The sequence below is a fragment of the Hemibagrus wyckioides genome, linkage group LG06, assembly GCF_019097595.1.
Source record: "Hemibagrus wyckioides isolate EC202008001 linkage group LG06, SWU_Hwy_1.0, whole genome shotgun sequence".
NCBI lineage: Eukaryota > Metazoa > Chordata > Actinopteri > Siluriformes > Bagridae > Hemibagrus > Hemibagrus wyckioides.
Genome location: NC_080715.1, coordinates 31,248,956 through 31,270,105, shown reverse-complemented (window position 1 = coordinate 31,270,105; position 21,150 = coordinate 31,248,956). Strand labels below are relative to the sequence as shown.

The 21,150-nt window shown below is 39.9% G+C and overlaps 2 protein-coding genes across 4 annotated transcripts in view; both read left to right on the top strand.

The window, feature by feature from the left end:
• Positions 1 to 1,215: 1,215 nt before the first annotated feature.
• On the top strand, positions 1,216 to 11,066 carry LOC131355102 (interleukin-1 receptor type 2). Its single transcript, XM_058393347.1, has 10 exons — positions 1,216 to 1,660; positions 2,896 to 2,968; positions 5,401 to 5,656; positions 6,393 to 6,564; positions 6,697 to 6,880; positions 7,823 to 7,891; positions 8,327 to 8,392; positions 9,743 to 9,878; positions 10,399 to 10,532; positions 10,763 to 11,066. Exons 1-10 carry the CDS (start codon positions 1,640 to 1,642, stop codon positions 10,900 to 10,902), a joined length of 1,251 nt encoding a protein of 416 aa, XP_058249330.1. The 5' UTR covers positions 1,216 to 1,639; the 3' UTR covers positions 10,903 to 11,066.
• A 6,592-nt stretch (positions 11,067 to 17,658) lies between these two features.
• Positions 17,659 to 21,150, top strand: part of zmp:0000000936 (interleukin-1 receptor type 1) — a 37,028-nt gene continuing 33,536 nt past the window's right edge. The window contains exon 1 of one of the 3 annotated variants that reach the window (XM_058391648.1): positions 17,659 to 18,048. Coding sequence is in view for 1 of the 3 variants with exons in the window: in XM_058391647.1 (XP_058247630.1) it covers positions 19,240 to 19,261 (22 nt within the window). In the remaining 2 variants the exon portion in view is untranslated. The other 2 variants (XM_058391647.1, XM_058391649.1) reach the window with 2 other exon arrangements.

The following is a 21,150-nucleotide window of genomic DNA, read 5'->3' as shown; positions in this document are numbered from 1 at the left end:
ACCTGGAACTCTTCGTCATCTTCCCCAAACGGTTCCTGAACCATTTCTGCAGTGTATCAGTGAGAATCATCCTGCTGATGGAGGACACTGCTATGAGTGAACACTTGATATGAAGGTGTGTAGTTATTCTGAAACAAAGTTTAAGTAGGTGGAATATATCAAAGTAACATTCATGTGAATTTCAGGACCCAATGAAGCCCAATTAGAGCAATGCCCAGAGCTTCACACTGCCTCCACCAGCTCACAATGCATCCTGGTGTCATCTCTGCATCAAGTGAGACACACACACACACACGATGTAATCATGATTTCTCAGCTCAGATCACCTTCTCCCACTGCTCCATGGTCCAATTCTGATGCTCACATGTCCACTGTAGGAGCTTTCAGTGGTGTTAGAGGGGTCAGCATGGTTCCTCTGACCGCTCTGCAGCTACACAGCTCCAGAAACAACAGGCTGTAATGCTCAGTGTGATCTGGCCCATTTCCATCACAGCCAGCATTCACTTTTATAGCAGTTTGTGCTGCAGAATAGAATAGGATAATGAGGTAGGGCGCTAAGTAATAAACAAAACATGCAGAGTGCAGTGTGGATGCAAGAAACAGTGTGAGATCTGTGCAGTAAAATAGCATGAAAAAAGCTCATAGGACAGAACAGTAGCTCTTCTGTGGGGTCTGACCAGACATGAGTGGTCAGCTTTTTCTCTGAGCTTAATCTTACTGTCTTCATTTGATTCTATTAAACCGACTTCAAACTATTTTTCATATCCATTTTTCAAGCTCTGTTACATAAAAACTTAATGGGCAATGACCTGTGTTTGTGTGTGTGTGTGTGTGAGATCTGTATATGTAGATATTAGATAATAGTAAAAGTTCCCACAAAAGGCCTTGTCCTTTCCAGTTCGGTGTTTTACGGAAGCAGTTTTTATTCAGCCAGCAGTTGCATTAGTTTCAGAACAGTTTCACATGAGCGCAAAATTAGGCAAAAGGCTTATTTATTTTATTTTATTTTATTTTATTTTATTTTAAAGATTGTTAGTGTAATGAGCGGAGCACACAGCCCTGTGTTACACACCGAGGAGGTATGATTATTGCATTATAACTAATATACTGACCACATACAATGCTGTGTTGTTTTTCTGTACATAAGAGTTGATGCTAAATTTTCTGGCTTTTATTATTATTATTTTGTTATTTATTTTTAAAAAATCATTTTATTTTTATCTTTATCAGAACTGATGGTTTGCGTCAGATCAGATTAACCATCTGCTTGTCATCATCAAGCTGCAGGGCAATGCTGATGTCATGGATTTTCTGTAGACACTAACACTGTTCATATACAAACTGTTCTACAGCTCTGTGTGTGTCATGGAAAGGAATTTCCAAGCTCATGTGAGGAACCTTTAAAGAGCTCACAGTCAAAGGTTTCCCCAATTGCCACCTACACAGTCCACGCATCGATTCGAGGAAAAAGGGGAAGTGCTCACGGCTTCAGGCTCCTCCTTCATCATATGTGCCTATATCTGTGTATGTCTTCATCAATCTCTCTCTCTCTCTCTCCCCCTCTCTTTCTCTCTCTCTCCCTCTCCCAAGAGCGCTTGACCATCACAGTCATCCTTTCAGTCTAATCCTCACCTTCACCATGATGATGTTCAAAAGCCAGGTGAGAATTTAATACTTTGTCATTTAAAATGTACTTTATTGATCTCTCACAGGAAATTTTGGTAAGGTGTGTGTGTGTGTAAGAGAGAGCAGATAGTCAATATTTGTTCTTCACTGAATCACAGCAGGAACGTTCATTTTGATCTTGCCTTTTTTTATTTCTCAACTCTGTCACAGCTTTATCCTCCTAAAGTGTCACTGAAAAAATCTTTCAGATGAATGAATGTAGAATTTATTTGTGTTGTTCAACAAAATGTGGTTCTAATCAAAAAAAGCTTTTTGTAAAAAATTTATTGTAAGCAAAAGCCTTCACTGAAATGACTGAATGCTGTGAATCATTGCGTTTTCCCAGATGATTTTGTTTTAGATGTAAATATATTGAATTTGTTTCTGTGAATCCTCTTCTATTAATAAATTAATCTTTTCTTTATGCCAATTACACCCCAATCACACAGCACTAGTAAATATAAAAATAAATATAAATATAAATATCAGCTGTCTTTATATGAAGTGGTACATCAGCAGCTATGAATTTACTGAATTACGTGTTAAGAGAACTGAAACTCTCACTACTCTTTCAGTCTAAAGATTGATATAATTAACTCTGGACATTCGGACTATGAGGAATTTTAATATATTTTTCTATCTATCTATCTATCTATCTATCTATCTATCTATCTATCTATCTATCTATCTATCTATCTATCTATCTATCTATCTATCTATCTATCTATCTATCTATCTATCTATCTATCTATCTATCTATCTATCTATCTATCTATCTATCTATCTATCTATCATGTACTGCGAGTTTAATTAGCTCACTTGTGTTGAATGGGTTTAACCTCAGTAAACTCCTCCCCCTAGCTCTAGTAAATAGACTAAATGTGATTGTACATACTTTTAATAATATTTATATATTTTAGTAGTAAACTTCAATACTGAAAGTCTTTCTAAAGAGCAAAAACCCAAACAGCTATTAAGAGCTGAACGAGCTTCAAGCTTTCATTTCCTTTCTGTTTAATTGTTTAAATCAGCTGATGGAAGAAAGTGTCAGGAAAAAACATGTCTATATCTGTTAGCAAATGAATCTCAAATATTTATCTCATATTTAAAGTAACTCAGAGTCTGTGGGATTCATTTAAGATAAAGAGGCTGTCTGAAATGTAGATGATCTGTGACAGAATCTGATCTTTAGTGTGTGTGTGTGTGTGTGTGTGTATTTGCTTCACTCAGTGTGTTGTAGGCTTCAGTGTGTGGATCATCTTGTCCTGTGGACTTGCTCCTGCCTGCGCAGTGCCTGTGAGAGGTAATGAGTGGAAAATAAGTGTGCTGGACTTTCTTTCCTTCACCGCTGATTTTAGTAAGAGTAAAAGTAACAGGTGAAGTTTGTCACTCTCTGGGATTTGTCTCAGATGAGGGACATTTGGTCCCAGGTCTCTGTGTGTTTTGGGGAAAATCAGCACCATGGTTTCTTGAGACATAAATTGTTTGTTTTGTGTCATCATCATCATCATCATCATCATCATCATCATCATCATCATCATCATCATCATCATCATCATCATCATCATCATCATCATCATCATCATCATCATCATCATCATTATTATTATTATTATTATTATTATTATTATTATTATTATTATTATTATTATTATTATTATTATTATTATTAAATCATGCTGAAAAGCTTGCTGGAAAGATGACACCATTCTTTTATAAGGTTTCTGTATAAAACATGAGCAGATGTGGGTAGACTGCAGGAGCAGGTGTGGTCAGTCAGTCAGTCAGTCAGTCCTGCTCTCTAGAGAAGGGAATATTATGGCTCTTTGGAGTGAATGAGGTCATTTGAATCGGAGTTTCTGTCCGCGAATCCCTCAGCTGCCAAATGATTAGTTCTCGATACCAGAAATGCTTCTTTTATTAAGCGCAGTTATTGTGCTGCTGAAGCGAATAACGACTGAACCTGAAGCTTAATGAACTCTTCGGGGTTCAACAAAATAACTTTGCATTTGATTTTTAAAAATAATTTTAAAAAATTGATTACTAAAAATATAATTACCGTTATTATTATTATTATTATTATTACCGGTGTCATTATTATTATTATTATTACTGTTATTATACTTATTATTACTGATTATTATTATTATTATTATTATTATCATTATTACCAGTATTATTATTATTATAATTATCATTATTACCGGTATTATTATTATTATTATTATTATTATGTGCTGCTGTCTGTGTGATTTGTTAAGAATATTTATTTTCATATTATTTTTATGATAACTGACCATCACTAGCCTCATTCACACAGCCAAGAGCCAAACACACAGGTCACTATTAAAAATCTCTTTCCAGTGAAACAGTTACTGAAGCTAAATGAATGAGTAACATCATTGTCTAGATAGAAAAAAAAAACAGTTTCCAGATGCCAGTCACACTCTCATCATTCACCTGACAGAGCAGACGAACCTTTCCTCCGCGATTCAAAAGCTCCGCGAGCTTCAATATATATATATATATATATATATATATATATATATTGATCAACACAACAGAGAGACTCTGATACACTGCATCTGGACTGTTTTGTTTGTGGTGATGTCATCAGTCAAATTTTAGCGCATAATAGGAACAGAATAAGATCAGGACTGTTTTAGGATATTTTAAACAAGTTGTAGGTCTTTTATTCTCTCTTTCACTCTTTTTTAATTATTTTTTTGTTTCTTTCCTTGTTTGCTCAATAGTTTCATATTCTCAGTCTTACTTTTATACAAATTGCTTAATTTTTTGTTATTATTATTATTTTCCTAAGGACACAAGGAACACTTCCGTTAAAAAAAAGGGAAATGTGTGATTTTAAACGTCATTGCACACGTCACACATCAATATTCTCTACTAAACAAAAATACATCATCCAGTTTAATATTCCGTTATAAAATGAAATGCTTTTTCTGAACATTCTGGAATTGTCAAAACCTAAAATGTTAGGTTAAATTGTTATATTATGATTTGGAGATTCTGACAAATTGCTGTTTGTTGTTAGAATGAAATGAGTTTTTAATTCAATGTATCTGAGGTGATAGTGGTAGGGTTTATATTTCAGAAAGGAAGGAAATAAGGAAGCTGGAAAGTAGGAAGGAAGGAAGGGAATTAGGAAGGAAAGAAGGTAAAAATGAAGATGGGAAGGAAGATAGAAAGGAAAGAAGGAAGAAGGAAGGAGGGAAGGAAGGAAGGAAAAATAAAGAAAGAAGGAAGATGGGAAGAAGAAAAGAAGTAAAAATGAAGATGGGAAGAAGGGTGGAAGGAACGAAAGAAGGTAAAAAAAAATGAAGATGGGAAGAAAGAAGGAAGATGGTAGGAAGGATAGAAAGAAGGAAGATGGAAAGAAGTAAGTAAGAAGGAAGATAGGAAGAAGGAAGGAGGGAAGGAAGGAAGGAAGGAAGGAAAGAAGGTAAAAATGAAGAAGGAAGGAAAGAAGGAAGATGGAAAGAAGGAACGAGGTAAAGAAATAAAGAAAACTGCTTCTGGCCTGACCACACCCACTTCTGGTGCCCATTTCTGGTTTAAATCCCAATATATAAATAGGAATATTTTGAGGATTAAACTGATACTAATAACTAACAGATAATAATATACTCTTTACTGTACGTTCCTGTGGTTTTTTTAATGAATTGCTTCAGTTCATGTCGTTGTCCCAAAACTTATAGGCACTTGTGTTCTTTCTAGCTGGTTGTGAGGCGATTGGTGAAGAGCTTGAGGACTTCCATGCTCAGGGAGAAGCGATGGCCATCACATTCCCCATTCTGGAAGCTAACATTTGGTACAGGAATCTTCCTGTAGACAACAGCACCACGTTCCAGTTGTTCCACAGCAAGCGTCATGACTTCAGTGGTCAGGGTAACAGGGTCATACAGCAGGGTCGCACCCTCTGGCTCCTCCCTTCTCTGCCGTCAGACTCGGGAACGTACACCTACGTGTTCAGGTAGGTTCCGAAAAACAGCTGATTAAGATTTTATTCCACCTCCACTGTTTCTCTATGAATACATCCGATCTCATTTAACAGATTTGCCGCATTTAAGCTTTTAACAAAAGCACATAACATGATACTGAACGGAAGATAAACACTTAATAAACAAATAGTTCCTTTAGACATGTTTATTGTATGAAATACAATACTAGTGCTACAGGGCTAATGTCGCTAAATCATCATACACTCGCCTCACTGATTCTGGTTAAACATACAAGTACAGTGAAAATGTGGAGCTTTATTTATTCCTGATTTACTTTCGATTCTCAAAAATTTGCCTATTTCCTCTTCTATCATGGCTCCAAGAACATAGTTTTTATGCATTTATAGTAAGAGACAAAGTAGATCATTTTGTCAACTTCATGATAAAACAGGAAAACAGCAGTGAAGCTCACTTCCCTTGCCCTGGTGAGAAAATGACTGACACTGGAGACTCCTTCCTTGGCAAAACTTCCCCCTATCAACTGTTAAACTATGTGGAGCAATACAGGTTCACTTTTTGCAGGAGAAAATGAATCAACTTTCTGACCAATCAGAGACAAGAATAAAACAGTGCTGTATTGCAGTAATGTAAACTTTGTGTAGCGTATATATAAGATTTCCGTACATCGCTACACACCACTTCACTCGGACTTGCAGAGTTGTGTTTGCGTCGTGTTTTCTCATGTGTGTGTGTTTGTCATCCATTTAGCAGTGACACGTTCTGCCTGACAGGAAGCTTCACTGTGACAATCTATGAGAAAGGAAAAGAAGACATGGAGATGATGTCACATCCTGTTTCTTCAAAGCCAGACAAGAACCTGACCATCGAGTGTCCGCACATTAACCATTTCAACAGGCTGGAAAGTCCACGCTGGTTCAAGGTGCGTGTTTTTTGTGGAGGCCTGTTTAGTAATAGGAAGATAGACAATTTGTTTGTCTAGACTAGAACTGAACCACAATCCTGAAACTTCCTACAAGTGTATCGCTGCTCAGTAACCTTGTGTTATGTCCAGGGTTTTTACGCCGGTGTTCCATTAATAAACGGGACGCGTTACGAATTGTTATCAGGAGACACAACGAGTCTCACCATCAAAAACATTTCTGTAGAAGATGAGGGCCTGTACACCTGCTGGCTGACGGTGACGATGAACAATGTACAATACAACGTTAGCAGGACCTGGAAACTACAAGTGTTGTGTAAGTCAACAACCTCCAGCATTACACAGTCATGTACACGACTCTTCTACTCATCACCATAGCAATGTATCAACAGATCAATGCTGTACTGCACATAACTGAAGAGACTATTATATATAAATATATATATATATATATATATATATATATATATATATATATATATATATATATATATATATATATATAAGGATAAATTTCAGACAGATATATATATATATATATATACATTTCAATATCTTTATTCTTTACTCAACGGTGCTTCATTGCACAGTGCTATAGGTTACAGTGAGTTATTGAGTAAAAGCAGTAGTGATGATGATGATGATGTATACTGTATATACCAGGTGTTGTGTAATGTGAGTTACCAGTCTGTTAGTGAGATAAATCGAAACAGAAAGAGGAAAACCTAGGTGCCACATTGAGCAGAAACAGACACGGCTTCAGTCTTCGTGGAGGCGACGTTCAGTTCAAGTTCAATTCAAAATTCTTTCTTTGTATATCCCATCCTTGGAGGTTGGGGTCAGAGCCATGATACAGTGCCCCTGGAGAAGAGAGGGTTAAGGGCTTTGCTCAAGTTGTGTGTGTTCCCCAAGAGATACTAGACATCATTAAAGGCTCTGGGTCTCATTAAGCAGCTTTAGTGTGTATTTAGAACTGTTTTCTCAGGCAAGCACGCATCCAGGTCCAAGCACCTAGCTATGAAAACGTAAATAAATGATTTCTGAAGTGTGATCGATTACAGCAGTGAACAGTTTCTAACAGAACAATGCTATGAATAAATACATCATGTATTTGTCATAGAGATGCTTAAAGACAGTGTGGATTAGTCTAATGGACTGGTATAATCATGTCATTAAATGGTGGAGAATAATTATGATTGTAATTGTTTTCTCTCCATGTTGAGATTTTGTTTGTCATTTTTCTGCTTTTTTTTTCCAGCTCCAGTCACCAGCATCCCGGAGACCCACACAGAATCCACCACAAAATCACAAGAAGTTACTCTGACATGTGAGAGACGTTAGACATTTACGATCATGTGTGTGTGTGTGTGTGTGTGTGTGTGTGTGTGTACAGTGCATATACTAATCAAAAGTTTGGCAAAAGGGGTTTGTACAAAATGGTAACAACACATACATTTAATTTATAACAACCAGATTATAAAATTTCTGATTCTAAGATTTTCATAATAAATAAAATACCTTTAATAGTTGTGGGTTGTAATTTCCAACACTGTAACCAAGCTTACAAATCACAGAACCCCTGTCTGGGCTTCACACACCCTACACTGAGATCCACTCTTGACTGTTATTGCTGCCTCTGATGGCTTTCAGATCCTCTCATCTGTTCAGTCTTGGATTTATGTCTTGGTTGATAAAATGTAAAATAGAAAAACTTTTATTATATATTTTGTGTGTGTGTAATGTTGTGAATGTTTCTTTGCAGCTCCCATCCTACCACCTCCACAGATAACCGCTCCTGTAAACGGCTCTGTGATCGAAAGTCCTCTCGGTGAGTTTCATCTCTTCACTTAATGACCAGATAGACGATGTACAAGCTAAAACAACATGATGCACACAGAACATAATCACGTAAAAACCAAGCACTGAATTCATTTCGTCACGTATGGGAAATGAATTATTGACTACACTGATCAGTCATAACATTATGACCACCTGCCTAATATTGTGTTGGTCCCCCTTTTTGCTTCCAAATCAGCCTGTCAAGGCATGGACTCCACTAGATTCCTGAAGGTGTGCTGTGGTATCTGGCACCAAGATGTTAGTTTCATCTCACAACTTACAGGATTTCAAGGATACTTTTGATAGATACTGACCACTGCAGACCGGGAACACCCCACAAGAGCTGCAGTTTTGGAGATGCTCTGATCCAGTGGTCTAGCCATCACAATTTGCCCCTTTGTCAAACTCGCTCAAATCCTTACACGTGTCCATTTTTCCTGCTTCTAACACATCAACTTGGAGGACAAAATATTCACTTGCTGCCTAATATATCCCCCCCACTAACAGGTGCCATGATGAGGAGATCATCAGTGTTCTGAGTGCACCTCACACTGGTCATAATGTTATGCCTGATCGCTGTATATTAGTATCTTTTCTGGTGTATGTAAGATTATGTTTCCGTCATCAAGCAGCACAGTGTGATGAATAGGAGTAAAGGCATTAGTGTGGGAATGAAATGGAGTATATTGCGGGCAGTATGGAAAAATAATATAACCGCATTTTAAAAAATTGCTCCAGATCCTCAGCAGTCCTGACCGTAACACTTCACAGCATGTCCCACAGCAGTTAACATTATTTTTTCTGTTAAATAATGAGAGCGATAAAGCACCATGACAAAACAATGACCATGACTCCTTCCGTAAATGATAAATAAATGTCCAGAGAGCTGTAGGAGTTACTGGTTGGATCACTGGTACACCAGGAGTGGCATGTGGAGCTCAGACAGAGAGGGAAAGAGAAAAAGTGGGAGAAAAACACTGATTATTAAGTATACTCCTGACACATAAGGGTCTTCAGAAAAACTGGCTATGACATCATAACTAAGAGGGACAGCTAGAAGTTTACAGAGAGATGAGGGCATTCTGACACTTATAGAAAATGTATTAATTTCCTCTGACCAATCAGATTTGAGATTTCAGCAGCACTGTGGTATCAACATACAGAGAAAGTTACTCTGTATTCTGATAAAAGACTCTAATCAGATCTAAGTTGTGGATCTGTACACACACACACACACACACACACACTCAGTGTTTGTCAAAATCGGAATGCAAGAAAATAAACAGTTAAACATGTTGTTTTGTCTCATTGCCTTTATGTTTGATTTTGGTGTGTTCAGGCTCCAGTTTAGTGATCGAATGTAAGGCGTTTGTGGGAGACAAATCATCCGACTTCACCAGGCTGACCTGGCTAATGGACGGCCAACCGGTGGACGGCTCTCTTCCGCGTGGTCGAGTGTTTCAGGAAGCCAGGAGGTGAGAGTTCACAACCCTCCACATTCACTTGTGCAGCCCTGAGAGAAGACCAGAGAAACAGATCTGCACAAAAAAACACTAAAGCTTTGTCTCCAGTAGTCTACGTTAGTGAATGAAACAATAATCTTAATTTCCTTAAATGCTACTGGACAACATTTCCAAAGCCCCTGAGACATGGTGTGGAGGTTAAGGTTGGAGTGGAAGAACTTGAGTGTCCTGTACTCGAATAAATCTGAAATGAGATGTTCAACCGGAACAAATGGATGTCATTTTGGTCAGATTCTGTATATTCTCGCCAATTTGGGAATTTTACAATTCCCACCTACCATCTCCCTTACCGTAATCACAGCACTCCTCAGACACTTCTGCAGATCACAGAGCAGATTGCATGTAGCACAGGCTCTCTAATGGCTAACAAGGCTGTATGTAATAGAAAAACACTTAATTAAAAAGAAAAATGAGAGTACTGAGAAGTGTAATCCTCCAAAGTGGGAGTTAATAAAGATGTGGCTGTCCGCAGGGTGTCCTCTGGCCATGTGGAGGCGCTGCTGGTCTTCCTAGAAGTGCATGAAGAGGACACGAGGGCAGAGCTGAAATGTCTCGCTCAAAACCTGTCAGGAAAACAGGAAGTTGTCATCCACATTAAACTGGAAGGTAGGTGAACATTACACATGTGCATGAAGATGGAAATTAGGAAATTCTCTGTAATATCTGTCTGAAATGACATCCTTTCAAGCCCCAGACTAAGAACAATCCTGTTATAGTTATTAAATGGTCAAATAAATAAAGAAGATGTCTCGAGTGTGAATGCTTTGTCATATTTACTTCTGTATTAATGCTCATATTAGACTGCTCACTGTAACTGAACCCATCTCCCATTACAGACTCCATGATGGCGTGGTTAGTGGTGGCTCTTGTAGCGTCCAGCTTCTTCATGCTGGTGGTGGGTGTGTTCCTGCGACTGCTGTTCCGCCAACAACGCAAACACAACTACATCCTGGCTCGACAGGACAGCACCTTTTAAATGCCTTCTGTCTTTCCATCAAACAATTCACCTTCCATTTGTTTCTTTTATAATAAGTCAGTGAATGTGAGAGTATAATTAATATCTGTGTATATGACACCATTTGTATAGTCTTCAATAAAAATCAAAGGAAAAACACAGCTAAGCTCATGTATTCTCAGCCTGTGTTATCTTTAAGTCATGTGTCAGTGAATGACATTTAGACTCCATGATGAACCATTTTACTAACAGGAAGCCTCTTACAAGCATGAAAACGTGAAAAAAAACCACACCCGAGTTACTTGCCTTCGAACAGCGTAGGATATATTTTTTCACATTATGGCAGAAATGGCACTTGTTTTAAAAGTACTCAAGGGCATTCCTCAAGAGGCGAAAACAATCTGCTTCTCCACAAAGCTCTTCTCTGTATATATCTTGCGTAAAGAGAGAAGATACCAGGAAAGAGAAGAGGATGTGGAAGGTAAGAAGATTTTGTGCAAGACTGTTCTATTGTGCTGTAGAAGCTGTCAGAAGACTTCACTTTTGAAGATTCTGACTGTTTGGATGTAGGAACGGAGTCCCAATCAAACCTAATCAAAGTTAGCGTAGTGAACACTAGATAATCCAATCATGTCACGTTACCATCTTTTTTGATGTCAAACACTAGCTCTGACGATAAGATCCGGGCCAACTTGGTTTAAAGAACAAAACACAACATGGATGTCGTAACTTGATTTATTTCACTCGTATGTGAAGAATTGCTTGGTATTGATGGCTGCACCATAAATGCCACTTGTCACAGTGGAGTTGTTGCTCTGTACAGAGTGAGTTTCATTATATTCAAGACCATCTGTGTGAGAGTGTTTTCCACAGCACATACACTATATTGCCAAATGTTTTGGGACACCCCTCCAAATCATTGCATTCAGGTGTTGTTTTTCAGGGGTTGGCCCTGGCCTGTTAGTTCCAGTACCAAGACATTTTGGACAATTTCATGCTCCCAACTTTGTGGGAACAGTTTGGGGATGACCCCTCCCTGTTCCAACATGACTGTGCACCAGTGCACAAAGCAAAGTCCATAAAGACATGGATGAGTGAGTTTGGTGTGGAGGAACTTGAATGGCCTGCACAGAGTCCTGACCTCAACCCGATAGAACACCTTTGGGATGAATTAGAGTGGAGACTGAGAGCCAGGCCTTCTCGTCCAACATCAGTGTGTGACCTCACAAATGCGCTTCTGGAAGAATGGTCAAAAATTCCCATAAACACACTCCTAAACCTTGTGGAAAGTCTTCCCAGAAGAGTTGAAGCTGTTATAGCTGCAAAGGCCGGGCCAACTACATATACACTATATTGCCAAAAGTATTCGCTCACCTGCCTTGACTCGCATATGAACTTAAGTGACATCCCATTCCTAATCCATAGGGTTCAATATGACGTCGGTCCACCCTTTGCAGCTATAACAGCTTCAACTCTTCTGGGAAGGCTGTCCACAAGGTTTAGGAGTGTGTTTATGGGAATTTTTGACCATTCTTCCAGAAGCGCATTTGTGAGGTCACACACTGATGTTGGACGAGAAGGCCTGGCTCTCAGTCTCCGCTCTAATTCATCCCAAAGGTGTTCTATCGGGTTGAGGTCAGGACTCTGTGCAGGCCAGTCAAGTTCATCCACACCAGACTCTGTCATCCATGTCTTTATGGACCTTGCTTTGTGCACTGGTGCACAGTCATGTTGGAAGAGGAAGGGGCCAGCTCCAAACTGTTCCCACAAAGTTGGGAGCATGGAATTGTCCAAAATGTCTTGGTATGCTGAAGCATTCAGAGTTCCTTTCACTGGAACTAAGGGGCCAAGCCCAACTCCTGAAAAACAACCCCACACCATAATCCCCCCTCCACCAAACTTTACACTTGGCACAATGCAGTCAGACAAGTATCGTTCTCCTGGCAACCGCCAAACCCAGACTCGTCCATTAGATTGCCAGATGGAGAAGCGCGATTCGTCACTCCAGAGAACGCGTCTCCACTGCTCTAGAGTCCAGTGGTGGCGTGCTTTACACCACTGCATCCGACACTTTGCATTGCACTTGGTGATGTATGGCTTGGATGCAGCTGCTCGGCCATGGAAACCCATTCCATGAAGCTCTCTGCGCACTGTTCTTGAGCTAATCTGAAGGCCACATGAAGTTTGGAGGTCTGTAGCGATTGACTCTGCAGAAAGTTGGCGACCTCTTCGCACTATGCGCCTCAGCATCCGCTGACCCCGCTCCGTCAGTTTACGTGGCCTACCACTTCGTGGCTGAGTTGCTGTCGTTCCCAAACACTTCCACGTTCTTATAATACAGCTGACAGTTGACCGTGGAATATTTAGGAGCGAGGAAATTTCACGACTGGATTTGTTGCACAGGTGGCATCCTATCACAGTTCCACGCTGGAATTCACTGAGCTCCTGAGAGCGACCCATTCTTTCACAAATGTTTGTAAAAACAGTCTGCATGCCTAGGTGCTTGATTTTATACACCTGTGGCCATGGAAGTGATTGGAACACCTGATTCTGATTATTTGGATGGGTGAGCGAATACTTTTGGCAATATAGTGTATTAGTCATATATATATATATCAGTTTTGGCCTGGCTCACATCTGTATCTGCTGTGTGTGTGTGTGTGGTCTATCCACCTCCTCAATCACCACATCAGGATGATCTCACTGAACATCTGTCAGTACAGTAACCTGCTTCCTGCTATGAACCCAGACGCTGAATCTCTGGTGACTTCAACCATCTCAGAGTCAATGGAATTTGCTAAGGTAAAAGGTGGATCAGAGCAACACCAGTGGTGAAGCCATCCTTTAAATCAATACATTTGAAACTTGGGATTTTCCATCACGTTAGCTGAAGTGATGAGAGTCAGTCTTGAGTGCATCTACAACTCATTCATGGCAATTCAATTCAATTTTATTTGGTTTTTATTTGGTTTATTTATAATTTCTTAGACTGATTAGTCTAAGAAATTATGTACTGAGAAATGTTTGTGCTTTTTGGTGTGAACGTGAGAAGAGAAGGATGTTCGTGTGGCACAAACAGCACAGCAACATGAGAGACTGACATACTGAACATTTTTTTTGTTTCATTTCATTGTCTGTACTGCTTATCAGATCTATCCTCGGGTCACGGGGAGGCATATCTCAGGCGTCATCGGGCATCAAGGCAGGATACACCCTGGACAGAGTGCCAACCCATCACAGGGCACACACACACTCTCATTCCATACTGAACATAAAAAAAGAAAAAACAAACCACCTTTTAAAATCATGTTTAAAACAGGACAACATTTGATTGAAAGGAACCTAACGTGAAGTAAATGATTAAACATAATAAAGGGATGGGAGTTCATGAGCTATATATTGGCATGGCTCTTTTTATTGCAGCATGCTGTATTAAATGAACATTCAGATGATTTATAACCTGGTTTGTGGTTATTTACTCATTCTTTACTGCAGCTGTAAATCACTGTACTGGTTTATTATGGGATTTACTTGTGATATAATCATTAAACATGTGGTGTATATCTTGGGGTTAGTGTGGGTTACTGAATCTATCTATCTATCTATCTATCTATCTATCTGTCTGTCTGTCTGTCTGTCTGTCTATCTATCTATCATGAAAGTAAGCAAGAAAGAAAGCAAGCAAGCAAGAAAGAAAGAAAGACAGACAGACAGACAGACAGACAGACCAGTTTGACCAGTGTTTTGTCTCCTGATCAGCTGATGTTTGTGCTCCTCCTGTTGTTTACATGTGGAAGCTTTGTATTCAGTAAAATGTGGACTGAACTTTCAACTTTATGGCTTAAACACTTATAGTTCTAATATTTCTAAATATTAGATGTCAGACTGTTAATGTTGAAGATATTTGTGTAATTTATGAACCTTAAAAATAACAATAATGAACAACAATAATGGAAAAATGTATTAAACCATAAATCACATCAAGTTATTTGTACATAAGAAGTGCATGTCTGCTTGATATGCTGTACTGTACATCTTCCCAACATTATTGTTTGCCACCAAATAATTTATAAATAATAAAGTTCTGAACGGCCACAGAAGGGAGGTATTCAACCTCTTCAAAGTACGTTTCCTACTTACATTTTTCTGTAACACAACACCATACTACAATTTCAGATTTATGTATTTACGACTAAAATATTCCTAAATGTTTGTGCACCCCTGACTATCACACCCATACACAGAGCAGGCATAATATTCATAACATGAGCAGTGAGAGGTGAAGTGAATAACACTGATGATCTCCTCATCATGGCACCTGTTAGTGGGTGGGATATATTAGGCAGAAAGTGAACATTTTGTCCTCGAGGTTGATGTTAGAAGCAGGAAAAATGGACAAGTGTAAGGATTTGAGTGAATTTGACCAAATAGGGCCAAATTGTGATGGCTAGACCACTGGATCAGAGCATCTCCAAAACTGCAGCTCTTGTGTGGTGTCCCCGTTCTGCAGTGGTCAGTATCTATCAAAAGTCCTGTAAGTCCTGTAAGTTGAGAGGTGGGGCCCACGGAGAGGTGGGGCAACTTACAGGACTTAAAGGATCTTCTGCTATCATCTTGGTGCCAGATATCACAGCACACCTTCAGGGATCTAGTGGAGTCCATGCCTCGATGGGTCAGGGCTGTTTTGGCAGTAAAGGGGAACTAACACAATATTTGGCAGGTGGTCATAACGTTATGCCTGATTGGTGCATGTCCATGTTGAACATCTCACTCCAGATTCAATGGTATACTGAGCTCCACTCTTCTTTCCACTAGATGTTGGAGTGTGTCCGTGGGGGATTAGTGATCATTCAGCTACAAGAGCATTAGTGAGATCAGACACTGATGATGTAAGAGTGAGGAGGTCTGGGATTCGTTAGTCAGCATTCCAGTTCATTCCAGAGATGAGGTATGGCTGCTGTAATTCCAGCTCTTAAAGCTACAGCATACTAAGACATGCTGTAAATGACTGAATTGTAGGTTATAAACTGAAAATTACACTTAACAACCTCACACATTAAAATGGAGACTGGACAGACAGATGCAACGATAAACATTTAATTCATTCTAAGGTCAGGTAGGATAGAATTTGCACAAAAACTAAAGTAATAGAAAAAAAGTGAAAAATATTGCCTAAGCAAACAGAATGGTGAATAAAATTGCACAGGTTTAAGAAAATGATCACGTAAGCTACATACCTGAGATTTAGCACTGCACCACTTAAACAGAACCAAACGTGCTGGACTTAACGTATAGTTCTGTGCATGTTGATGGTCACCCGGCTTAATCAGAAAAACTAAAAAAAAACAGTAATGGACTGAGAATCTGTCCTACACGATGAAAGTGGACCTGTACAACCATGTAGGCATTCTAGGCAGAGACACATTACAATTAAGAGATCTGTTATTCTTTATCATTTTTTTTAAAAGAAAAAATATATTACATTCATTCATCTTCAGTAATTACTTGATCCAAGTCACAGCTGCAAAGTGAGTCTAGTGAATAAGCTGGAAAACATTACGTCGTAGGGCGTCATACATGCATTCACACACAACACAATTAAACACAGACACCAGTCCACCAATTTACATGTTTTTGGGAGATTGAGAGAAACGAAGAACCCAGACAGTAACCTGAGCTGACCATCCATCTGGGACCCTGAATGCTACTCGCTTCGCCAGCATGCTGAACGGCATACACACAATCAAGCATAACATTATGACCACCTGCCTAATATTGTGTTGGTCCTCCTTTTGCTGCCAAAACAGCCCTGACCCATCAAGGCATGGACTCCGCTAGATCCCTGAAGGTGTGCTGTGGTATCTGGCATAAAAATGTTAGCAGCAGATCCTTTAAGTCCTGTAAGTTGCAAGGTGGGGTCTCTATGGATCGGACTTGTTTCTCCAGCACATCCCACAGATGCTGGATTGGATTGAGATCTGGGGAATTTGGAGGACAAATCAACACCTCAAACTCATTGTTGTGCTCATCAAACCATTCCTGAACCATTTTTGCTTTGTGGCACGGTGCATTATCCTGCTGAAAGAGACCACAGTCATCAGGGAATACCGTTTCTATGAAAGGGTGTACATGGTCTGCAACAGTGTTTAGGTAGGTGGTACGTGTCAAAGTAACATCCACATGGAATGCAGGACCCAAGGTTCCCCAGCAGAACATTGCCAAAAGCATGACACTGCCTCCGTTAGCTTGCCTTCTTCCCATAGTGCATCCTGGTGCCATGTGTTCTCCAGGTAAGTGATGCACACGCACCCGGTCATACACGTGATGTAAAAAAAAACTTGACTGATCAGACCAGGCCACCTTCTTACATTGCTCTGTGGTCCAGTTCTGATGCTCACGTGCCCATTGTTGCTGCACTGGGGTCAGCAAGGGCACCCTGACTGGTCTGCGGTTATGCAGCCCCATACGCAGCAAACTATGTATTCTGACACCGTTCTATCAGCACCAGCATTAACTTCTATATCAATTTGAGCAACAGTAGTGTCTATTCACATCATCAGCATGTTCTTAAGGTTTTATTCATTTTGCTCGATTTCATGCAGGTTTTTAGGAATGATCGGCAGTCTGTAAATGTAGGGATCTAATGTCTTTACATGGATTGTTATTGTCCCCAGTGGGAAAAAGCTCACTGATACTTTAAAGGCTTCAGAGAGACAAATATGGAAATCAGTGTCTTCATCCGGTCCAAGTCAGTAACTGGAACGGAGGCTGAACACTACTGAAACTACTCGGGAATACTTCAACATCCCGAAGGAAAGCGCAGGGAAAGTGCTGAGTATTTAGAGACTGAATCCTCTGAGACGGAGAAGCAGAAATCGCCTTTCACAGTCCTGTGCATTGCGTAAGATGAGGAGGAAGAGCTCCCAGCCCCGGAGAGGAAATTGCAACACTCCGTTTCTCAAATGTTCCTGTGTGCATGGAGAAGTTCTGACTGCGTGTCGGAGACATGACTTCCTCTGGATACAGAGTGTTTACACCTTCTTCTGAGAGTGTTTATGAACGAGTTACTGCTCATGTAACCTAAACCTTCTCGCACAGTTTGTGAAGCTTCTCTCTGTCCAGAAACCGAGGAACCAAACACAGCGGCGGAGATCCAGAGGACTGGAGGTGAGGCCTTTTTTTTTTTTTTCAAACCCTTGCGCGCGCGCGCGGGTGCGAGTTTGTGCTCGTGAGCGTGAGCGTGTGCGTGCGCGTGCGTGGGTGTGTGTGTTTGTAAGGGCGTGCACTTTGTGAAAGTCTGCCGGGAAGTCATACTCACTGGATGTAAATCAGAACAACTGGGATTCTGAAAATTCTACACATATTGGATATTATGTACCAAGATGGGCTCTGTGTAAACCGATAACAGCAATAATAATAATAATAATAATAATAATCATCATCATCATAAAGCCCGCCCTGTGCGGTGCAGGATTTTGATTGTCTGATTATCAAGAATGGAAAGACACAAAGACCGTCTCTATCAGGCCAGGAGTGTGACACACACACACACACACACACACACACACCTATGAAACTGTGCTGCCCACAAGCTCTCCTGACTTCAGTGACAACCAGAATCTACTTTCCTTCTTCAAGTGATTATGCCTATGTTCACTTCCTGAACCTTGATTCTTTGACAGTGTATCTGCTGATTATTTTGGTAATCACAGTGGTGCTGTGTGTACCTCTTTACCTCTAAAACGCAAGCCGAGCTGGTCAAACTGGTCACCTCTCAGTCCCTGAGCTCGGGTTACTTTGGCTGTTCATATGTTCTCCCCACATCTGTGTGGGATTAAGTACATCACTGAGATTGCCTATGCTGAATTGCTGTGTGTGTGTGTGCACAATTTGATTTATTCACAAAAAGCAATAAAACTGTATTAGTGAGATTATTGGAAAAAGATCATGTCAGTGGATTTCAAGTAGAATGTTATCCCCTCAGCAAATTTAAGCTAAGACCTTGAACCTGAAATTACCCCGAACATAAACATGACTAATTTGCTCAGGGATGTAACTGGATGTCAGCATTATTTTTGTTCCCTCATGTTTCAGGAACAGAACAGATGAAACTGAGTCATCTTTTTTCATAGGTGTCTTGAAAGCTGGCAAACAAAAAAAAGGACACTGTTAATTACTGTACTCTCTCTTATCTTGGGTTAATAAAACCCCATGCATGCTGTAGACACCTCTGTTTAGATTATTTAATGAACACAGGTACAGAACGGTCCACTGGGACTCTTATATAAACATCTGTATTATCCTGGCTTTCTTTTCGCTCACTCTGACGCAGCTCGATGTTTGACCATCAGTCACACCATGTACTTGGACACACCAAATGGTGAGTCATACGAGTGAACGGTCTCCAGCTCTCCCTCTCCTTGTTCACTCCTGAGAAGAGAGTTCTTTACGAGAAAGCTTCTCTTTTTTTTATTATTTTAAACACACTATTTTGCACTTCTGCACCTAATAATCTGCCTTGTTGGTACACAAATATTTGCTGATTCACCAGACGTCTCACACCCACACTCACTAAGGCAAGTGATATTTTCTTATTAGCTCTGCTACATGATTTGCTGTTCAGTGTTGCAGACATGCATATGATAATAGTCCGGAAACGCTGGTGTTGTTAAGTTCACTGATTCGGATGTTGCGAGAAAAAGTCTTTATTTTGATCGTACTGTTGAAGGGGAAAAGTTTTGGTTTGAAGGCTACATGGTGAAGACAGCATTAGTTCCTAAGCGACCACTTGACTGTCCGCACTCCGTAATTAATTCTCGAGCCATGAAAGGTAACTCTATCCAAGTTTGGTCAAGTGCATTTGACTCTTTTTAGGACAAACAGTACAGGTCTCTTTGGTGGATTTAACATCATATTAATGATCCCCGTGGTTTGCCTTTGCTCTTTACAGTAATTTCCAAAATGAAGCATTGTTCTTGGTGTTGTTTATTTCAACATCATTATTTCTTGTTTGTTTTCAAAATTTCTAATGTTTTAAGCTGAGACCTTATAATTATGAGGTGCTCAAAGCTTGCAGATATGCTTCCACCTCCCAAAGAAAGCATGTGTTAATGTCTGTGGTAATGAAATATGTGTGTAGGATCCAGCCTCTCTGACTGTGTCCCCATGTCACATTGCTAGTTTTCAGTCTTGTGGCTGAAATGAATATCGGAAGCAGCTGTAGTGGTTTGGGAAAAGTGAAAATCTGCCGAGATCCTGCATGTTCCTCTGAGGAGAACCTTTTACATGGATTATTGACTTCTGCACAGCACTTGGGATCAGTTTACTGACATGTGTATAGTAGGCTGTAATTATCCCATATCGATCATCACTAAAGAATATTTATTACACGTTTTAAGCATCCTTTAATATCTGCTGTTAAAGCTACTAAATAACTGAACGCTGAGAGATCTTAATGTACTTTGTCTCACTATGCTTCCGCTGTCACTGTGGGTGAGAGTCAAACAGAGATGCAGTTCATGACATTGCTGTTGAATCTGATGAAGGAGGACATGGGAAAACAGGAAATAGGAAATGTCTGGCTGATATTTTAATATTCCCTGATGAAATCAGAGCATTGTATAATAAATCAAGTTACAATAAATCTCAAAAAGAAATGATTTCATGCAAATGTTCTTAATAAAGGGCAGCACTGTGGCTTAGTGGTTGGCACTGTTGCCTCACAGCAAGAAGGTCCTGGGTTTGAATCCCGGGTTCGAACAAGCAGAGGCCTTTCTGTGAGGAGTTTGCATGTTCTTCCTGTGCCTGTATGGGGGTACTCTGGTTTCCTCCCACAGCCCAAAAACATGTACATTAGGGTGTGGTTGTCTGTCTATATTTGTGGCCCTGTGATGGACTGGTGACCTGTCCAGGGTGTGCCTTTCACCCAATGTGTTCAGTCTTCATTTGAATACAACGCATGACTCATTATCCTTCTACAATCAGTGACACGGTGTACAAGTGTTGTAGAAATGTTACAGTGTCCTTAGAGGAAGGCTTTATTAATATAACCCTACTTTAATCATCTAAAAGCGTGTGCCCTGCTATTGCATTACACTCATTTGTAGAAGTGGTATGCGCAACATCGGATGTGGTTTACAAAAATCAGAACCAACGATTTTTGGTTCCTGAAATCTGAAAAATCTCTGAGATGCGGCATCATTGTTAAATCCTTCTATGATGCTGTCTAGGATATTGTTTTTCCAAAATCAAACAAGTGAATTCGACATT

What these genes read in the sequence shown, in the direction of transcription:
- LOC131355102 (XM_058393347.1), top strand. Translation starts at nt 1,640, where the DNA reads ATGATGATGTTCAAAAGCCAG. An exon ending in CTGCGCAGTGCCTGTGAGAG is followed by an intron (nt 2,969 to 5,400) that starts GTAATGAGTGGA and finishes TGTTCTTTCTAG; the next exon opens with CTGGTTGTGAGGCGATTGGT. An exon ending in CATCCACATTAAACTGGAAG is followed by an intron (nt 10,533 to 10,762) that starts GTAGGTGAACAT and finishes CTCCCATTACAG; the next exon opens with ACTCCATGATGGCGTGGTTA.